This window comes from Camelina sativa, chromosome 4, assembly GCF_030686135.1.
Source record: "Camelina sativa cultivar CO46 ecotype springtype chromosome 4, ASM3068613v1".
Lineage (NCBI taxonomy): Eukaryota > Viridiplantae > Streptophyta > Magnoliopsida > Brassicales > Brassicaceae > Camelina > Camelina sativa.
In genome coordinates, this window is record NC_141883.1 from 7,118,986 (window position 1) to 7,139,681 (window position 20,696).

General features: G+C 39.0%; 2 protein-coding genes across 2 annotated transcripts; both read left to right on the forward strand.

Moving 5' to 3' along the window:
* Positions 1–1,924: 1,924 nt before the first annotated feature.
* On the forward strand, positions 1,925–4,745 carry UMAMIT41 (nodulin MtN21 /EamA-like transporter family protein). The gene is made up of 7 exons (XM_010504510.3): positions 1,925–2,621; positions 2,711–2,776; positions 3,140–3,253; positions 3,388–3,616; positions 3,734–3,895; positions 3,995–4,146; positions 4,426–4,745. The coding sequence occupies exons 1-7, from the start codon at positions 2,431–2,433 to the stop codon at positions 4,613–4,615; spliced, it is 1,104 nt and encodes a 367-aa protein (XP_010502812.1). The 5' UTR covers positions 1,925–2,430; the 3' UTR covers positions 4,616–4,745.
* A 3,157-nt stretch (positions 4,746–7,902) lies between these two features.
* On the forward strand, positions 7,903–9,881 carry LOC104780054 (WAT1-related protein At5g40210). Its single transcript, XM_087510033.1, is given in 7 exon segments — positions 7,903–8,224; positions 8,292–8,357; positions 8,501–8,572; positions 8,875–9,073; positions 9,076–9,129; positions 9,218–9,379; positions 9,457–9,881. Coding segments are annotated over 7 exon segments (801 nt in total). The 5' UTR covers positions 7,903–8,141; the 3' UTR covers positions 9,622–9,881.
* The last annotated feature ends 10,815 nt before the right edge of the window (positions 9,882–20,696 follow it).

Genomic DNA, 20,696 nt, shown 5'->3' on the forward strand with positions numbered 1-20,696 from the left:
CATGTGTTTATATTATTTAGCAATATATAGTACAAATGTTAAATAATTACTGACATTGAAATCGAACTAAAATAAAATTTGTACAATTATTATTATCTAGTGGCTCGAATCGGGTAAGAGTGACAAAGACAATAATGTGGCATAGTTTTCTTTATTTTGTTTTTTATATATATATATTCGATGTCGTTTTCTATTATCTAATAAATAAAGGTTTCTTATACTTATAATTTACTTGTAGGACACAATCTCTTGTCATATAATTGGTTTTTTTACGCCGTATAGATTTTCTACCCAAGTTGATTAATACATACACAAGCGCATCACGTCGCCTACTACTATAATTATCTCTTTAGATTTTGTAATTTTCCTATATCACTGACGTAAAAGTCATACCCCCAAATTCATGTATCAATGTTTTAGAAAACCACGCCAGCATATGTTATCCAAAGTCATACCCCAATTTCATATTATGAATCATTCAATCATTCAATCACAATCCTCATTAGGAACAGTCAAGCACAATTTAATATGTGTGATATAATTATTTCAAGTAAAACATCCGAAGAATTGGTCTCTCGTGAAGACAATGCAATTTCGCAAAGATATGATATATATATATATATATATATATATATTAGATTACTAGAACTTATTTGTGAATAACATATATATTTTTTTTTTACATAAAACAAAATAAAAATCAAGAATCCAGTTTTTCAGTTTCCACGTGTCCAAATATAATTGATTAATTCTTTTATATATAGTAATCTAATTTATAATTATTTGTTAGCAATGATCTTTTTGAGATACTTCTTTTCAAAAATATTTTTTTTGAATATTTTTATTTTTGTTCTTTTTTACAAAATTAAAAATATTAAATTAATTTTTATTTTTTTTTAAATTTGGATTTTCTATTTTACATTTAGAATATAGTTTTCAGGAGATAGAGTTTAGTATTTAATGTTAGAAATTAGAATTTAATCATTATATATATATAAAATGAATATTTTTGAAAATGGATAAAATAAAAAAGTATCTTTGAAAAGTGAAAAATGTCCATTTTTTTTAATTAGGTGTTGAATCCTTACATAGATGCACGAAACTTTATATATTTGACTATATTAATTATAAATGAGATAATTAGGTTTTAATTTTATGGCGTGTGGAAGATGCATGCTACCATTATATGAATGGCCTAAACCATGTGTTTTGGTATTGAAGTATTCTATAGACAAATTAGTTAGGACTTTGCTGCCTTTTTGTGATTATGATAGGATTTTATTAACTTGACAAAAAGAACATACCATCTTATGGCACTTTAGAATAACTTGGTATTACTTTAGAATATAGGTGTTTTGAAGAAAATTTGGTCTAACATTTATAGCACGAAAAAATGAGGATCTCGAATCTATGAAAGTGGAGCAAGGTCTACCAATGGCTTCTTGCTGACCTGAAAAACTGCTGCCAAGTATCGTCTCCGAGACTCTAATACAGTTGATCTACAGATTCACTCTATTAGGGTACTAGGGTGTGATCCTTTTAGAAAGATGTTTTTGTTGGTAATTCGGATTGTTACGGTGGCTTAAAAACCTTAAACAAACAACGAAATTGATAAAAAAAAAAAAAGAATTTGGCGTTACACAATTCACCTAATTTAACAATTTAGTAAGGGTAAATTGCATAGCTTAAAGTACTCATTTTAATATTTTCTTTTTGGTCACAGACTCAGTTTAATCGATTTATACACGCATTAAATTGATAGTTGGTTCGTAGCTAGTCGATACCAATCAAACTCCAAAAAGATTAATTTTTTTACTAATCACTAAATAAACCAAATTATTGGACTTATGGAGTATCAATTGAAGCTTACCTCTTCCTTAATTCTCATGAACCTTAATTGATGACTCAAATCAGTAAATCACCTAGATACAAAATTTTGTCTCCTCCAATACATTTTTCTAAAAAGAAAAAAAAAAAAAACTCAAATAACTTAGACCTAACCAAGAACACGAAACATCCAACAAAAAATAATTAATTGATCACCCACAAATTTGTTGATCAATAATCTGATAAATGATCTTTATATATATATTTTGTACTGGAATAAATTCCATTCATATGGCTATGGCATATAAAACATAGATACATAACAACATGTCAGCATGTTTCATGGCCTATTTATTTTTGTTTTGTTTTTGTCCGCTTCACATATTTCTAAAGTGTGTGTGACTACACAATACAATTGCTGAATCTAACTTTCACCCACTCACCTTCTTTTCTTCTTCTTTTCCCCAAAAAACAAAGAAAAAAAAAACAGAACAAACTCTGTTTCTCTCATCTTTACATATAGTGTTAAAAAAACTCACTTCTTCGAATCTCCTCATCTATAAATCAACAGAGAGAGACAAGTAGTAAAGAGTCAGAGAGAAGATGGCGGTAAAATACTTCCAGAGAGAGGTGTTACCTGTAACAGCGCTGGTGATAATGGAATGTGCAAACGTTGGTTTAAACACTCTCTTCAAAGCAGCTACTTTGAAAGGCATGAGCTATCATGTTTTTATCGTATACTCTTATGGTCTCGCTGCTCTTCTTCTTCTACCTTCTCTGTTTTGCTCCTTCAGGTTTGGTCTCTCTTTTCTTGATTCGATCTTGAAATTTTAATATTTTCTTGAAATTTTTGAGTAATGGTTTCTTGTTTAATTTTTCACAGATCAAGAACTCTTCCACCGATGAATTTCTCAATTCTCTACAAAATCGTGCTTCTTGGAATTATTGGGTATATTATATACTAATTTGTTCTCTTTTTTTTTTCTTTAATTTAGAAGTCTGAGTTTGAGATTTATATTACCCGATTTGGGTCTTGGTAAGATCCAAGAGAGATGAAATTTTTGCAAGAGAGTTACTGAAATTTATTTTTTAACCAAAGTTTAGAGGACAACAAAGTAGGGTAAGAAAGAGACATTTGGCTTAAAGTTGCTTCGAAAAGCTGCAACTTTACTGCAAAAACTCTAACCCCCAATTTCATGAAAAATATATTATATTTTTGGGTGTTACTATTTCCCATCTTCGTATATTATTTTTGTTATTTTGACAAAATAAAATTTATATTTATAAAAATTCGTGTTGATAAAATATATAGATGCTGTTCAAACATAATGGGATACACAGGGATCAATTATAGTAGTCCAACACTTGCTTCTGCGATCAGCAACCTTACTCCAGCTTTCACCTTCTTACTAGCCGTCCTTTTCAGGTGCCAACTTTATACATTATATATATACATCCCTATTTTACATATTCCTTTTACACTAGCCATTTACCAAAACCACCCTCGGCCCATGAACTGTTTTTTGGGCCTCATTAAGAGTTTGAGAGTTGGTTTTGTAGGATGGAGAGTGTGTCTTTCAAGAGAACTAGTAGTGTGGCTAAAATGTTAGGAACCGTTGTTTCTATCGGAGGTGCGTTTATAGTGACTCTTTATAATGGTCCTGTGGTGATTGCTACATCTCCACCGTCAGTTTCTTTGCGATCGCAATCGACAAACCCTAATTGGATACTTGGCGCGGCTTTCCTCTCGGTTGAGTATTTCTGTGTTCCATTATGGTACATTGTTCAGGTTTGTTCGTTGAACTACGATGAACTACGTATGCATATCTAATACATTTTTCTCTATGGTTTGTTCGTTTTCTAATAGAATTATGGAATCTTTAATATATATATTTTTTTTTGGTAGACTCAAATCATGAGAGAGTATCCGGCCGAGTTTACCGTTGTTTGCTTTTATAGCTTAGGCGTGAGCTTTTGGACTGCTCTCGTTACATTGTTCACAGAAGGGAGTGACTTGGGTGTATGGAAGATAAAACCAAATATTGCCTTAGTGTCAATCGTTTGCTCGGTGAGAACATTACTTATATAATGTGAATTTCCTATGAGTGTAATTAGTTTTATTTTTTCACAAAGGAAAATGTTTTGTGTTGATTGTAACTATCTTTAGGGATTGTTTGGATCTTGCATAAACAATACTATCCATACATGGGCATTGCGGATCAAGGGGCCTTTATTCGTTGCAATGTTCAAGCCATTGTCCATTGCGATAGCTGTTGCAATGGGCGTTATCTTCCTCAGAGATTCTCTCTACATCGGCAGGTAAATTAACCCCACACTTTAGACTACACAACACAAGTCTTGTAGTTTTGCCATGTTGGTCGAGGAAGCATTGATATCTTCTTAATGGACCGATTCCGACTATTGCGGAAATTTAAATATAAATAATTTCGGGTTAGTCCAAGATTAGTTTGGAACTCGCTGTTATGTTAGAACCATACCTCCAAATCGTTGCAAAATGTTTAATGTATTAAACTCTCATTCTCAGCTCGCTTAAAATCTTTTTTTGTTTTCGTTTCTGTACTTAAATGTTGATCTCAGCTTGATCGGGGCAACGGTAATAACAATGGGGTTTTACACGGTGATGTGGGGTAAAGCTAAGGAAGTGGGCTTGGTCGAAGATGACAAAAAGGCTAACCACGAGCAGGCCAACGAAGCTGATCTTGACTCTCCATCGGGTTCACAGAAGGCTCCTCTCTTGGAAAGTTACAAGAACGATGAACATGTCTAAGGACTATCAAGCATTGAAGATCGCGCTATATATATATGTGTGAAATTTCATATGTGAATGTCTTTGTAATTTATTTGACGAAACAAATATGATCTTTAATTTTTAGGAATCAAATGTTTTCTAATCAAAATCTCATAATCTAGGATATCGTCAAATCATCATTTTAACGGTTTTTTTCTTAGACCTCTACATGATATTAGGCTACAATGAATATATCTCACAAACTTGAGTAAGGTTGATTCTTCATTTAAGATTTTTTTAGGAGTTACATGTTTCAATGATTGACCTTTAGTCCCAAATTTTAGTGAAGTTTTGAGATTTTTCATCGCTAATAGTAATTAATACTTGTCGCTCAGCTAACTACTATTCTTTTTAGTATACGATAAACAAAATATGTAAATTAAACAAGTTAATGGCTTGTGTCTAGTCCAAAGTTTAAATTCCCACATATCCACAACATAATTTATAACACATTTAAATTTGATATGCTATTTTTGAAAAAAATAACACATAAACCCATCCAAAATACCGTAAAAAAACAAAATATTTTAGTTAATAAATCATTAAAATAGAATAATGGCAGATAACGGTTTTCGGTTAAAAAAATAATAAAGAAGAATCAATTCATACTAATTTTTTTTGTTACCATTTAATAATACACTACAAGAAAACATTAGATTTTTTTATATCAGATTTTGAGATAAATGGAAGAAAATACAAGATTTTTATTAATTTTCTACGAAAAATATTGGGGAAAATCGCCCGTAGAAGATCATAAATGGAGAAAATTTTGAAGGATATTACCAAAAAATTTCGAAGGTATATTGTAAGGAACGGTGAAAGGCAATACTGACCATTTTTCTTCGGTATTTTCGTAGGAAAACATTTCCTTCCAGTTTCTTTTTAAATATTTTCTGCGTTTTTCCTTCGAAAAGTTCCTTCTCATTTCCTTCAAAATTTTCTCTTCATTCTATTTTCCTTTAAAAAAATCAAAACTCCATTTTCTTCACCTGTAAATGTTAGTAGGAGACAAGTCTGATTTATTTTTCAATTTTTCATAATCATTTGTAGATGAGTTTCAATTAATTTTGCAGTTTTAAAATTTCTAGATTAAATTACCCATGTATACATGCATTGATAAAATCCAAAAGTTTTACCGATGTGTTTCGTCATCGTCCTCGACCTCGACGCTCGTGGTTACTGTGTGGTTAAGTAGTTGTAGGTCAGGAAACTTACCTAAAAGGAGCTTGCTACATTCCATGAGCTGTTTGATCTGAGCGTCTTTTTCGAGTTCACGTGTCTTCAAAGTTTGAATTTTTTCTCGTAACTTAGGAATCTGGCGTGGTCAAGTTGAAGACGAGTCCTCATCGAAAAGGTTATTGAAGCCATAACATCTTCCTCGTACCTTTGGAATAACCTGCGAACAACTAAGGCATAAATCATTGGATAGAGATTGTTAGAAGCATAACATAATTGATAATCTTAGAGTTCATAGGTTTTTTGTGTAAGATTTACTTACTGATAGTTGGTTCAGGGGGTGCAGGGGGCTCAATTACCCGGTGTTATGTGGATGGCTCTTGGAAAGTAGGTGATAAGTTCTCTAGCTCAGAATGGTACTGCTTGGCTTTGGATGGTGGTCCACCTACTATGGGAGCTGTGAACCTACGACGAAGTTTATCTCATTTACATACAGAAGTTGAAGGTTTAGTTTGGGTGATGAAGTGTATGATTGGTCCTGACCATAGAGATGTTGTTTTTCTCACTGGCTGCTCAGACCTGGTAAAGATAGTGTTTTCTCTTTCCGACAACCCGACATTTTCAGTTTATTTGTATGAGATCAAGTGCGACATGGAGGAGTTCTCTATGTTTTCTCTTTCTCTTATTTCTCGTGGTGCTAATGTTGCGGATTTCTTAGCACAAAATATTCATACTAAACCGCACTATGTTACTCTTGTAAACAATTTTCCTCTGAATTGACTCTTTTTGAACTAATCTATTAAATCTGCTAACAAATAAAAACAATTAAACGTACTTATCATCCGACTATCGTGCCTACAAATTTACAAAGTTACATTTTTTTTCGGTCAAACCAGTACTTTGATTTCATTCAAATAAAGCCTCTAGGGAAAAGTTGCTTCAAGCATAAAAAGGGTTACAAGGGTTACAATAAGCTTTGTAAAGCATATCTTAGTAAAGGATGGATATGCCATAAAAGATCGGAGACTGAAGAAAACAAGCAACCTCATGGTGTGTCAAAGACACTTCCGCAAACAAGTCGGGGAGATTTGGGGGTAGTCACGATCAAAGATGATTCATGTGACGTTGAGAAACTGTCATATACCTCATGGTTTGCCGGGACAAAGCGCGGTATCCCAACATCAGATACAAACTTACTTAGGTATGCAAGTTTTTACATAAACTTAGGTATTCATTCCATTCTAAAAAAATTAAAAATCTCCAAAAAAAAAATATATATAGAAAGATAAAAAAACCTAAAAATCTTCGTCACTATAACATTACTTAAGATTACTAATTAACTAATGGTTAGACACTTCCGCAAAAGATCGGAGACTGAAGAAAACAAGCAACCTCATGGTGTGTCAAAGACACTTCCGCAAACAAGTCGGGGAGATTTGGGGGTAGTCACGATCAAAGATGATTCATGTGACGTTGAGAAACTGTCATATACCTCATGGTTTGCCGGGACAAAGCGCGGTATCCCAACATCAGATACAAACTTACTTAGGTATGCAAGTTTTTACATAAACTTAGGTATTCATTCCATTCTAAAAAAAATAAAAATCTCCAAAAAAAAATATATATATATAGAAAGATAAAAAAACCTAAAAATCTTCGTCACTATAACATTACTTAAGGTTACTAATTAACTAATGGTTAGACACTTCCGCAAAAGATCGGAGACTGAAGAAAACAAGCAACCTTATGGTGTGTCAAAGACACTTCCGCAAACAAATCGGAGAGATTTGGGGGTAGTCACGATCAAAGATGATTCATGTGACGTTGAGAAACTGTCATATACCTCATGGTTTGCCGGGACAAAGCGCGATATCCCAACATCATATACAAACTTACTTAGGTATGCAAGTTTTTACATAATTCATTCCATTCTAAAAAAAATTAAAAATCTCCAAAAAATATATATATATATATAGGAAGATAAAAAAACCTAAAAATTTTCGTCACTATAACATTACTTAAGGTTACTAATTAACTAATGGTTAGACATTTTTAATGTATATAGAGATATATTGATGTTGGAACATGAAGTGGTCCAAATGAATTGAAAAGTTGTCAAATTCCAGTTGCCAAAAAATAAATAAATCAAAAGAGGCTCCCAAATTGGTCAAAACTCAAAACATAGTTTGAGATTAAGACAATAAAAAAACCAACAAAAATGTCTGGGAGATTATGTCAAAGAGACAGCGGGATCACGACGGCAATTGTGGCGGTGGTTGTCTCTGACGTCGGAATGAATACTTTGTTTTAAGCAGCAAGTTCAAAGGGAATGGGCTCTTATGTCTTCTTAGTCTACTCATATGGAATTGGAGCTCTTCTTTTTCTTCTTCCTTCTCCTTTCATCACCCACAGGTCTCTCTCTATCTTGATTCTTCATCTTCAGTCTCCAACTCCAAAATCTTGAAATTAAAAACCCCAGGTTAAGATCTCTTCCACCGTTAAAGTTCTCAGTTCTTTGTAAAATGGGACTTCTTGGATTACTTGGGTAAGTTCTTGGTCTCTCTGTTTCAATCTTTAATCTTCGATCAAGATTTGGGTTTATTTAATTTACTAATCAGATATGATGACGATGATGTTACTGTTCATATGTGTGTATCTGATGTTGGGATACACAGGAATCAAATATAGTTCTCCTACTTTAGCATCAACAATGAGTAATCTCACTCCTGCTTTCACTTTCATCTTCGCTATTCTCTTCGGGTACTTTCTCTTCTATGCAAACTCCTAATAAGACCAAATTTGATTTGATTTGTGAGATCTTATCTGTTTATCTAATCTTGTAAACCGAATTTGAATTTTGGTTTGGTTTATCGAGATTTCTTGTCGGATTTTTGGTTAGGTGTTTTGGTTTAGAATTCAATACCATTCTGTTATTCTGTTGGGTTTAGATATATTTTATTTTTGTTTTTGTTTTTGTTTTTGTTTTGAGTTGGTTTCGTATATTTCTAGTGTAAAACCAAAATTTTGAAGTCGTATTATATTTTGGTGTTTATATTTGTAAGAATGGAGAAGGTATCCATGAGAAAAAATAGCAGTGTAGCCAAAGTAGTTGGCACTATAGTTTCGATAGTGGGTGCACTTGTGGCCACTCTATACCATGTCATGGTCCCATCATCTTCACCGCATCTCAACCATCCATTTACCTTCCTCAGCCTCTTATGGCGTCTCCATCATCACCGTCGAATACTAATTGAGTCATCGATGGAGGACTTTTAGCACTTGAGTACACTCTCATTGTGGTCTCTTATACTATTCAGGTATACTTTGGTTATATCTATTTGTTTGTATGACAGTCAAAACTTAAGCTAATGTTTTAATATCTCTTAACATATTTGGTGGTAGTAGACGCATATAATGAGGGAGTATCCATCAGAATTTGCTTTGGCACTTTCACACAATGTATGCATTTCAGTGTCTTGTGCATTTGTTAGTTTATTCGCCAAAAAGAACAATCCAAGCGCATGGATTATGAGATCAAAAATTATGTTGATATGCATCGTTGCAACGGTATGAAAAGTCTCTATAGTTTTAAATAATTCCAAGATCATCTTATTAAGTTTAGATTTGTGTAAATGTTATATCAGGGGATGGTAAATTCGACTGGCTATGTTGTTGAGTCATGGACAGTGCGACATAAGGGGCCAATGTTCCTAGCAATGTTCAGGCCATTAGCTATATTAACCGCGGTGGTACTAGGAGCGATATTTCTAGGCGATTCTCTATCTCGGAAGGTGAAAAAGAAGTGTTAACTGTATAATGTGAAACTTAATAATATTGATGGAGAGATTACAACTATATATAGTGAGATACTAGGGGGGTAACTAGGGATTACTAATGTACATAAATACCCTTTTACATATATTATACATTCTCTACACACCCTCTCAAGATGTAGGGATCTTGGTTACTCCAATCTTGGAATATTGATAACAGGGGTTTTCACCCAGGGTATCAATTCCCTATGTAGTTATAGTACAAAGGATTATCAATCCAAATGGTAGTTATGCTAGCAGATATGATGCAATTAGAAGCAAGCAAGTCAAGCCAAACAATAAATGATTTTGTCTAACAATCCTAAAATAATAAAAGAAAAGAATATAAACAAGGAACCACACGACCTAAGCACTCGATGCAAGCATTCGAGTACAGGATCGGGTGGGGTGATCGAGTAAACAAAGAAGGTATGAACAACTCGAGGGGTTACTCGAAGCAGGTGATCGTGTACCTGTTCGGGTAAGGGATCGAGTGATGAATAAAAATGCAAACAATTAAAATACGAAAGCTTCTAAGGATGGGGTAATCGACTCCTAAGTGTTCCTGACCAATATAGATGTCTTACATGCCTCAATCAAATATTCCCTAGACAATGAATCTCTAAAATCTTGTTAAAACACTCTCGTGATAGAAACAATCAACCTTGATCACTCCCCTACCCAACTCTCGTTGGAGAAACATGACCAATCAGGCTATATGAACCGATTCATTATTGTCAATAAACCCCTTACTCATCTAATCTCTTAGGCTAAGTGAGTAAATCTCTAGCATTGGTTGATTCAAGCATTTCTTCTACACCTCTTGGTGGTAAAACACCATCTAATCTCACCCTCTCGGTTTGTTAACAGCATTAAGAACACCAATCTAGAAGGGAATTTATAAAATATAAACAATCAAACTAAGACATCCTAACTGATCAAGAACACAAAATCATCTATCCCATCCCTATAAACTTTACTACACTACTCGGAAATCATTGCAAAAGACATAGAAACAAAGATAAACGAAAATTGCATTGTATTGTAAGATAGAGTAGAGAAAATAGAGTACAAAGTAGAAATCTAAAGAAATAACAAAAAGATAAAAATAAATCCTAACAAAAGTGGAAAAGAGTTTTGAGTGGCTCAGTTCTCTCACAGAAGCTCTCGCTCTCTGGTTTGAGGGTCTGCAGCGTGCTAGGGCGAGAGGAAGAAGAGGGAGGTTTATATATGGAAACCCATTAACCCTAGCTTCCCAGTCCTGCCCGAGGGTCTGCTCGATGGGGTGCACGAGGATGTGCTCGGGTTACTCTTCGGGTAGGTCTTCGGGTTGTTTTTCCTTCTCTCGGATCCTTCTCGATCGTGTTGGGGTTCGAACTGTTCTTCCAGCTCAATGGCTCCTTCGGGTACACGTTCGGATTTGTTCTTGTTTTTCCCCATTTTAGGCTCTAAAGCATCTGTTTTCATCCAAAGTATGCAAATGCAAGAATACAACACCCTAAATGGCCTAAATGCGAATTCCTACAGTTAATGACCTAAAAATGCTAAGGTAAGGGTATAAACAATGCAGAATATGGACAAAAAAGGATACTTAAAACATGTAATTAGAGAGTTATCAAATATGCTTGGAGGAACTGTGCTCTCTGTAGTGGTTTTGTCAAGGCATCCACAAGTTGATCCTTTGTGGAAACATGAGAAACCTTTAGGGTACCAGTCTGGACCTGACCATAGACGAAATGGTAGTCTAAGGCAATGTGCTTCATTCTAGAATGAAACACTAGATTTGCACTCAAGTAGGTGGCTCCTACATTGCCACAATAGATAATCAGAGCTATAGGAATGTGAATACACAATTCATTGAGAAGATTACATATCGATCGAATTTCTGTAGAGGCATTAGCAATGGCTCTATACTCCGCTTCGATGGAGGACCGACCCCTTATTGTTTCTTGGAAGAACAAGAGACCACTTGTTTGCCTAGATAGATGACATAGGTGTAACATCCGCAAACCGGAAACCCGGTTTGGGAGGTGCATCGGTCGATGCATAGGGTGTGTCGATCGATGCATGGTCGGTTTTGAGCGGACAAGCTTAAGTTTAACGCTGCGTTTTGGGGTCAGGGAAAAACACTTGAGTTGAGTTTTGCCATTTTTGAGAGAAAAGAAAAGAGAAAAAAATTTCTTGAGTGTTCTTGAGGATTTTGGGAGATTTGAGGCTGTTCCTGTAGAGATCTGTAGCTGGGGTCCTTGTAGGAGCTTCCTAGGAGCATTGTGTTGCTTGTTTGAGGTTCAGAATCTTCTCGGCAAAGGTAAGTGCATGACCATGGCTTATATAAGCTCTAGATTTCTCTGATCTGCTTGTTTATTTGTTGTTTGGCATGTTAGAATGTTATTTTCGGGCTTTGTGAAGCTTTCTTGTGCCTTGGGATCGAGTTTCGTTGGTGTAGGAACGGAGATCCGGCGAGAAGCTTCGAGGAAAAACGATGCTCGGCATGTGCGTCGTTCGATGCACTGCAAGGACGGCGCATTTTGACCTAAGAGCATCGGTCGATGCCATGTGGAAGCGTCGGTCGATGCAACTAGGGATTTTGTGCAATGTCGAGTATGTGTCAGTCGATGCAGTGTGAGTGTCGGTTGATGCAAGTGAACCTTGCATTGGTCGATGCAAGTGAACCTTGCATTGGTCGATGCAAGTGAACCTTGAATTGGTCGATGCAAGCTTGTGGCGGTCGATGCGTACCCAGTTGGTGTCGGTCGATGCATGGGTTGGTGTCGTTCGATGCAGATGTTTGGTTTGTTGTTTGGTTATTGCTTGTTGGTTAATGGTTAGAGTTGTCTCTATTGCTTATGTGTATAGCCCAGTAGATGGGAGGATTGCCTTATTGAGTGTTTATAAAAATACTCATGCATCTCAATTTGTGTTTGCGGTGTAGGTAATGGCAAAGTGTGATCGTAGAATCAAGGAAATGAAGAGGAGAATGTACTAGAGGCTCGGTTGTTTGCTCTGTCTCTTTGTTAGGATGCTAGAGTGGAACTTAGTGGTCTAGGACGATTGTTAGGATTGCTGGATTATGATTGGTTTATGTTCTGGATTGCTATTGGATTTGTATTATGTTATTTTCTTTAATGGCTATAGGTTATTGGATTTGTTATTGTTATCTGCTGTTATCAATTGGGGTAGGTCGCTAGTGAGTATGGGATCACTAGTTATTAGGATTTAACAAAAAAAAAACGGGTCGGCTTGTTTCAGTTTGGTATCGGAGCCCATACGATTCTAGGAGCGGGTTCGCTGTGTGTTTTGTGTTGTAGATGTTGGATTGAATGCTTGGGTGTGGCATGGGGTCCTAGAACATCCTCTTCGAGCCTATTTTGTGATTCCACGGTGAGTTGTGTTCTTTGTGTAGTGAGGGTCTTTTTGTTTGCTTAGCCTTCTGTTCTTGGTGATACAGATTGTTAGAGGTGTGGAAACTGCTGGTCGCGGGCGTGGTCGTGGTCGTGGTCGTGGGCATGGCCATGGGCAGGGACAGGTTCCCGAGGTCAGTGAGAGTGTGACCGAGAGCATGGCCAATGACGAGGTGGCAGAGTCACAGGTTCATCCTAGTGTGTATGGGGATTTAGCTGGTGGTGGTATCGGCAGGACGGATGGGCCCGGTGTCGGCTACCGGGTTACCCCAGGAGTGGGGGTTGCAGCGGAGGGTGTTCCAGGTAGTGAGGATGCCTTGGCGGGCTTGCTAGGTTAGGTGTTGGTGCGGCTTCCAGTAGTGGTGCCGCCAGTGGATTGTGGGCAGGTCCCAGTTGTGCCGCTAGTGGATGGTGGGCAGGTTCCAGTAATGCCGCCAGTGGTTGGTGAGCAGGGGCTAGGGGTGCAGCCTGTAGCTGGGGTGCAGGCGGATGTGCAGCCGGGGGCTGAGGTAGTGGATGCTCAGTATGTTTTGATTCTGGTGCAGCTACGACATGTGGGTGCGGGATTTTTCCCAGGAGGCACAGATCCGAGTGTAGGGGATGAGTGGAGAGAGCGGATGGAGGATATTTTCCAGTCACTCCGGTGTCCTGACAACTATCGGGTAGACTTGGCAGCGCACTACCTTTCGGGGGATGCGAGAGTATGGTGGAGGTCGGTGACGGCACGAAGAGTGCAGCATGAGAGGACTTGGATGGACTTTGTGGGAGAGTTTAACGCCAAGTATTTTCCGCAGGAGTCACTTTATCGTATGGAGGCGCAGTCCTTGGGGTTGACTCAGGGTAACCGTACAATGAGGGAGCTAGACGCAGAGTTTATTCGGCTTGTGGGGTATGCAGGTCGGACTTTGGAGCCAAAGTCGGCTCAGGTATGGAGGTTCTTGTTGGATCTGCGTGATGATTGGAGGACTCGGTGCAAATTGAGGAGCTATGCTACAAAAGCAGAGCTGGTGGAGACTGCAGCTGGGATAGAGGATGACTTGAGGTCACAGGTAGTGGTGCTCAGTCCTCCGGCGCAGCCGTAGTAGACTCAGTCTCATTCTGTTCCTGGCAAGGGCGGCAAGCCTACGCAGGGGCAGAAGCGGAAGTTTGATACTATGCAGAGATCGAGGTCTAGTGGTGCATGATGCTTCGGGTGTGGGAGTTGGGAGCACAAGGTGGCGAGTTGTCCACAGAGGGGCAACCAGCCAGCACCGTCGATGACTCGAGTGTGTTACAACTGCAGGGAGGCGGGGCATCTCAGATTGTCGTGTCCTAAGCTACATCCAATGGCTGTGGCAGCAGACAAGAGTGCAGCAGGCGGGACATACAGTGTTGCCTTTGCCAGTGGCACCGCATGTGTACACGACAGTGGAGACGGGGGGAACTCGTGCTAACACGATCACAAGTATAATTTCTAAACTTGACTTTGTGTTTTCTGTCATTTTTGTATTTTATGTTTGTCTGTGATGAATGTTAGGTTTCTTAATGCATAAGGTTTGTGTAGGGACTTTATTGGTGGGATGTTTTCCATCTCATGTGTTGTTCGACTTTGGAGCTACTCATTGCTTCATTACCCCAGAGTGTGCCGAGCGGGGCAACATTCATGGAGATCCCAGAGAGCGGCTCAGGACCGTTAAGGTTGCTGGAGGCGAGATTATCCAGGTCTATGGATGGGCTAGAGATATAGATATATAGGTGACTGGAGAGTCGATGCCGGCTGATCTAGTTATCAGTCCCGTGGAGCTGTATGATGTGATATTGGGCATGAATTGGTTGCACGAGTATAAAATACATCTGGATTGCTGTCAAGGTAGAGTTGTGTTTGAGAGGCCTGGGGCGAAGAGTTGGTTTTATGAAGAAGTGAGACCGACCTCGGGGAGTTTGGTTATCTCAGCTGTGCAGGCAGAGAAGATGATCAGAAAGGGTCGGGAGGCATATTTGGATACAATATCGATGCTGGAGTTTGTAGGACAAGTTGGTGTGGGTGAGATCCCTGGTGTTCGTGAGTTTGAGGATGTTTTTTGGTCGTTTCAAGGGTTACCACCATCTCGGTATGATCCCTTCACGATTGAGTTGGAACCAGGGACTACGCCATTGTCTAAGGCACCTTACAGGATGGCTCCAACAGAGATGGCAAAGCTGAAGAAGCAGTTAGAGAATTTGTTGGGCAAGGGATTCAATCGTCCTAGTACTTCACCGTGGGGGGCGACAGTGTTGTTTGTTAAGAAGAAGGACAGAAGTTTCCGCCTGTGTATAGATTATCGAGGACTGAACCGAGTTACTGTGATGAACAAGTACCCTCTCCCGCGGATTGATGAGTTGTTGGATCAGTTGAGGGGTGCTACTTAGTTCTCCAAGATTGATTTGGCGTCAGGTTACCACCAGATTCTGATAGATGAGCTGGACGTCAGGAAGACAACTTTCAGGACGAGGTATGGGCAATATGAGTTTGTGGTGATGCCCTTTGGTTTGACCAATGCACCAGCTGTGTTTATGAGGTTGATGAACAGCATGTTCGAGGAGTTTCTGGATGTGTTTGTCATCGTCTTCATCGATGACATCCTGGTGTACTCCAAGAGTCCTGAGGAGCACGAGATCCATCTGAGGCAGTTCTGAAGAAGTTGTAGGAGCAGAAGCTTTTCGCTAAGCTGAGCAAGTGCAGTTTCTAGTAGAGAGAGATGGGTTTCTTGGGTCACGTTGTTTCTGCTGCAGGAGTTTCTGTGGATCCAGAGAAGATTCAGTCCATCAGGGATTGGCATAAACCGCAAAATGCCACAGAGATCAGGAGTTTTCTTGGTTTGGCAGGGTACTACAGGAAGTTTGTGAGGGGTTTTGCGAGTATGGCACAACCGATGACTAAGCTGACATGGAAGGATGTTTCCTTTGTGTGGTCACCAGAGTGTGAGACGGCTTTTGAGAGCCTGAAGCAGATGTTGACGAGTACTATAGTATTAGCCTTGCCGGAGTAGGATAAGCCATAAGTGGTGTATACAGATGCTTCTAGAGTTGGTTTGGGGTGTGTGCTGATGCAGGAGGGGAAGGTCATTGCCTATGCTTCGCGACAGTTGCGGAAGCATGAGGACAACTACCCTACTCATGACTTGGAGATGGTAGCTGTGGTTTTCGCTCTGAAGATTTGGAGATCTTATCTTTATGGCGGAAAGGTACAAGTGTACATAGATCATTAGAGCCTGAAGTATATCTTCACTCAGCCTGAGCTGAATTTGAGGCACAGGCGGTGGATGGAGTTGGTGGCGGATTATGATCTGGATATAGCTTACCACCTCGGAAAAGCTAACTTGGTAGCAGATGCTCTGAGCAGGAAGCGGGCGGCTTCTGCTCAGGAGCAGGATATGGAGTCTCTGGTGAGTGAGATTAGTACTTTAAGGTTATGTGCTATTTCACAAGAGCCATTGGGACTAGAGGCAGTTAACAGAGCGGACCTTCTGAGTAGAGTGTGGTTGGCTCAGGAGAGTGATGAGGGGCTGGTGAACGCCTCTAAGGTTGAGGGTTCAGAGTATCAGGTCTCTGCTAATGGGACTATCATGGTGCATGGTCGGGTTTGTGTGCCCAAGGATGAGGGCCTGAGGCAGGAGATTTTGAGAGAGGCTCACTCGAGCTAGTTCTCTGTTCATCCTGGAGTAACCAAGATGTATCATAACCTCAAGTGGTATTATCATTGGATCGGGATGAAGAGGGATGTCGCTAGTTGGGTTTCGAGGTGTGATACTTGCCAGCTAGTGAAGGCTGAGCATCAGGTGCTAGGAGGCCTGTTGCAGAGTTTACCCATTCCAGAGTGGAAGTGGGACATGATCACGATGGACTTCGTTGTTGGATTACCTGTGTCACGGACTTTGGATGCCATATGGGTGATTGTGGATCGTCTAAGCAAGTCTGCATATTTTCTGACCATTAAGAAGATTGATGGAGCGAAAGTCTTGGCTAAGAAGTACGTGAGAGAGATTGTGAGGTTGCATGGTGTGCCTATGAGCATAGTGTCAGACAGGGATTTCAAATTCACTTCAGCGTTTTGGAGGGCATTTCAGGCAGAGTTGGGCACTAAGGTGCATATGAGTACAACATACCATGCTCAGATAGATGGGCAGTCAAAGAGGACGATTCAGACTATGGAGGATTTGTGTGCTGGATTGGGGTGGTCACTGGGCTGATCATCTGAAACTCGTAGAGTTTGCTTAGAACAACAATTATTAGGCGAGTATTGGTATGACTCCTTATGAGGCGTTGTATGGGAGGCCATGTCGCACACCTTTATTTGGACTCAGGTGGGGGAGAGGAGCATATTGGATGCGAGTTTTGTTCAGGAGACCTCGGAGAAGATTCAGGTGCTCAAGCGGAATATGACGTAGGCTCAGGATCGGCAGAAGAGTTATGCTGACCAGAGGAGAAAGGTCATTGAGTTTCAAGTGGATGATAGAGTGTACCTCAAGGTGGCCATGTTGCGGGGTCCGAACAGGTCATTGACTGAGACTAAGTTGAGTCCAAGGTACATGGGTCCTTTCTGGATTGTGGAGCTGGTGGGACCGATTACATACAGGCTAGAGTTGCTTGAGGTTATGCATGCGTTCCATAAAGTCTTCCATGTTTCGATGCTGAGGAAGTGTCTTCACAAGGATGACGAGTTGTTGGCTAAGATTCCTGTAGATGTTCAGCGCAACATGACTCTTGAGGCGAGACCGGTGAGGGTACTCGAGAGGCAGATCAAGGAACTTCGGCGGAAGAAGATTCCTTTGATGAGAGTCCAGTGGGACTATGATGGTGTGTTAGAGGAGACTTAGGAGCCAGAGGCGAGGATGAAGGCAAGGTTCAAGAAGTTGTTCGAGAAGCAGGTCGAGGCTTGAGCTTTCCTAACCTTGGTCCCAGTGTCATGGTGGTTTGAAGACCGTGGCTGGAGCGGACAGAGTATCCAGCCCATCTCTCTTGATACTTGGTTGCTTAGGGGTGGTAGGTTGTGCGACTAAGTACCAAGATGAGGTGGTGCTTGGGATGAGGGTCGATGGCTCGGTGCTATTGTATCTTATTTTTCTTATGTATTTTCGTTGAGGTTGTAACGATTATGACATTTTAAGATTAATAAGATGCGCATTTCTTTATTTTGACTAGTGTCGTCATGGAAAAGAGAAATAGCTTGGGTTTCTATATTTGGAAGTTTCCATAAATAGAAATTTTCCATAAAAAGGAGGTTTCCATAATTAGAAAGTTTCTAAAACTGGAAAGTTTTGTGGAAAGGGTGGTGATCTTCGTGTTGATCCTGCGGGATGTGTGCCTAGGTGGCGGTCTTTGTGACGTTTAGTATCATGGCATTGAGTAGTCTTGGTGACGCTTGTGCCTTGATAGGAGTCTTAGTGACGTGTTGTACTGTGACGGTGGTCTTGGTGACGCTTGTCAGTGGTAGTATGTTTTAGTGACGTTTTGAAACAAAGACTTTTATCAAGGTTTCTACTTATGCATGAATGAATTATGCAATCAAACAAATAGACATAAGCAGTGATGATCAGAATGGATGCAAGGTGTTTCAATACCCTTATGATGTTGTAGCATAAAGGATGTCAATCCATAAAGAGTGTGATATGTAAGCAATCAAGATGTGATCAATGCATTCAAGTTAAGCCAAATATCAAGTTGATTTGTTTCTAACAACCTAATGACAAAAATGTAAATGCAGAAGATTAAAGCAACTTAAGACAATACTAATGCATAATTAAACTGTAGAACATGTGCAATAAACTATGCTAAGCAATATAAAACTACTAACAAATGCAACTAAGAGCAAACTGAAATGAAACAGAACATAAACAAGGAAGTAAACTGGCGCTCGAGTAGCACTCGGTCGAGTGCATGGTCGAGTGGGCGGTCGAGTTGACTTCCGGATGAAAAACAGAGACATAACAACAATGAAAACAGAGCAAAATGAAAGTGAATCAAACAACAAGCAATAAACAGGATTTAAACAGGGAAATCAATAGACAAAGAAAGGTCCTAAGGATGGATTCATGGGCTGGGCTTAAGCTATGGTTATCTAAACTGATCAACAAACCTCAATCAACAATGAGCTATCTCTAGACAATGATCTTCTAATACTTGCTAATCCATTCTCATGACAATAACAATCAAGCTTAGATACTTTAGACCTAGCTCTCACTAGCTATTACATATAAAAGCAGGCATTAAAACCAAGATCATTATTGTCAAAAATCAAACAAAACATCTAATCTCTTAGCATGCTTCATGATAATCTCTAGACTTAGACTTATCTAACAACTTAGACATTGGTATGATGCTAAGAAGCTTAAGATCTATCCTTACCCTCTCAGTATAAGAATAACATAGAGCATATCTAATCTAAAAGAGATGTATAACAATAAAGCTTGATCAATCTAAACAACCATAACCCTTATCCAGCCTAATTCATCCTCAAGATCCTAAGCCATTAATCAGATCTAAAAATCATCATGAAGAACACAAACCCAGAAAATAATGAAACTACCATGATTAGAAAGATGAGATAAAGATGAACAATATTGAACAAAGAAGTGAAAGCAAATACTCAATAGATTTAAAGTTATGAAGGTTACAAATCTATGAAAATCCTAGAAAAGATAAGAGATGATGCAATAAAGTAAAAATTGCTAAAAATGGCAAAAACTAGGTTATGAGGTGTCTACATAGTCTCAAGAGTCTCACTTTTTCGGCCACAAGTGCCAGTACATATATATAGTAAAGAGAGAGAAGCCCTAGTTAGCTAGAGGACAAAACAGAGAGGCGGCGGTCAGCTCGACCATGTGCTCGGTCGAGTGGTTGGTCCGTCAAGTAGCTTCAGTCTTCGATCTGGGATGATATCTGTTCAGTAAAATCCGTATAACTCTGGCACAACACCTGCGATTGACTTGAAACCACCGACATTAGAAACGTAACTCAATTTACTACAACTCGCATGAAGGATGCGGAAGCTGAATCGCAACGGAAGATCTTCATTCGGATCGATCTCTGAGGAGCTCGATATGCATCTGACCGAGTACTTGACCGTGTGCATGCTCGAGTGTTGTGGTCGAGTGGAGTTCCGAACCTTCCTGATACTCCCTATCCTCTTGTTTAGCTCCAGAAATAACAGCAAATCCTTCCTTACCCTTTTAGAGCTTCATAACACCTAATAATACTCCAAATGCACAAATGTATGCAATGCATGCTTCTAAACATCCTAAGTGCATATTTGGACATAAATGGCTATAAAACCTAAGGAATCATTTCTATATGATGAAAAACATGAACTAAACAAGGCCTTATATATGGTAAAATATAGTAACATCAACACCCCCAAACTTAGTCTTTGTTTGCGCTCAAGCAAATAAACAAGACATAAGTAGGAAGGTGAGGTTTGAAGATGGGATCTCAGCTCCTAAAGCTTGCTAACAAACGAGCTAGAATCAATGTCCAAGTTACTAGTACTATGATGCAAGGTGAATGAGCTGTACTTAAAAACTTTAGACAGACCTATCACAACCTCTACTGATTCAAGCCTTAGATATCCACATGCATTCAGATCAATCATTTCCTTTAACATTCATTAAGAAAGAACAAGAATCTGATTGTGCAATGTTTAAACTCATTTGGCTT

What these genes read in the sequence shown, in the direction of transcription:
- UMAMIT41 (XM_010504510.3), top strand. Translation starts at nt 2,431, where the DNA reads ATGGCGGTAAAATACTTCCAGAGAGAGGTGTTACCTGTAACAGCGCTG. An exon ending in GTGCTTCTTGGAATTATTGG is followed by an intron (nt 2,777 to 3,139) that starts GTATATTATATA and finishes TAAAATATATAG; the next exon opens with ATGCTGTTCAAACATAATGG. An exon ending in CATTATGGTACATTGTTCAG is followed by an intron (nt 3,617 to 3,733) that starts GTTTGTTCGTTG and finishes TTTTTTTGGTAG; the next exon opens with ACTCAAATCATGAGAGAGTA.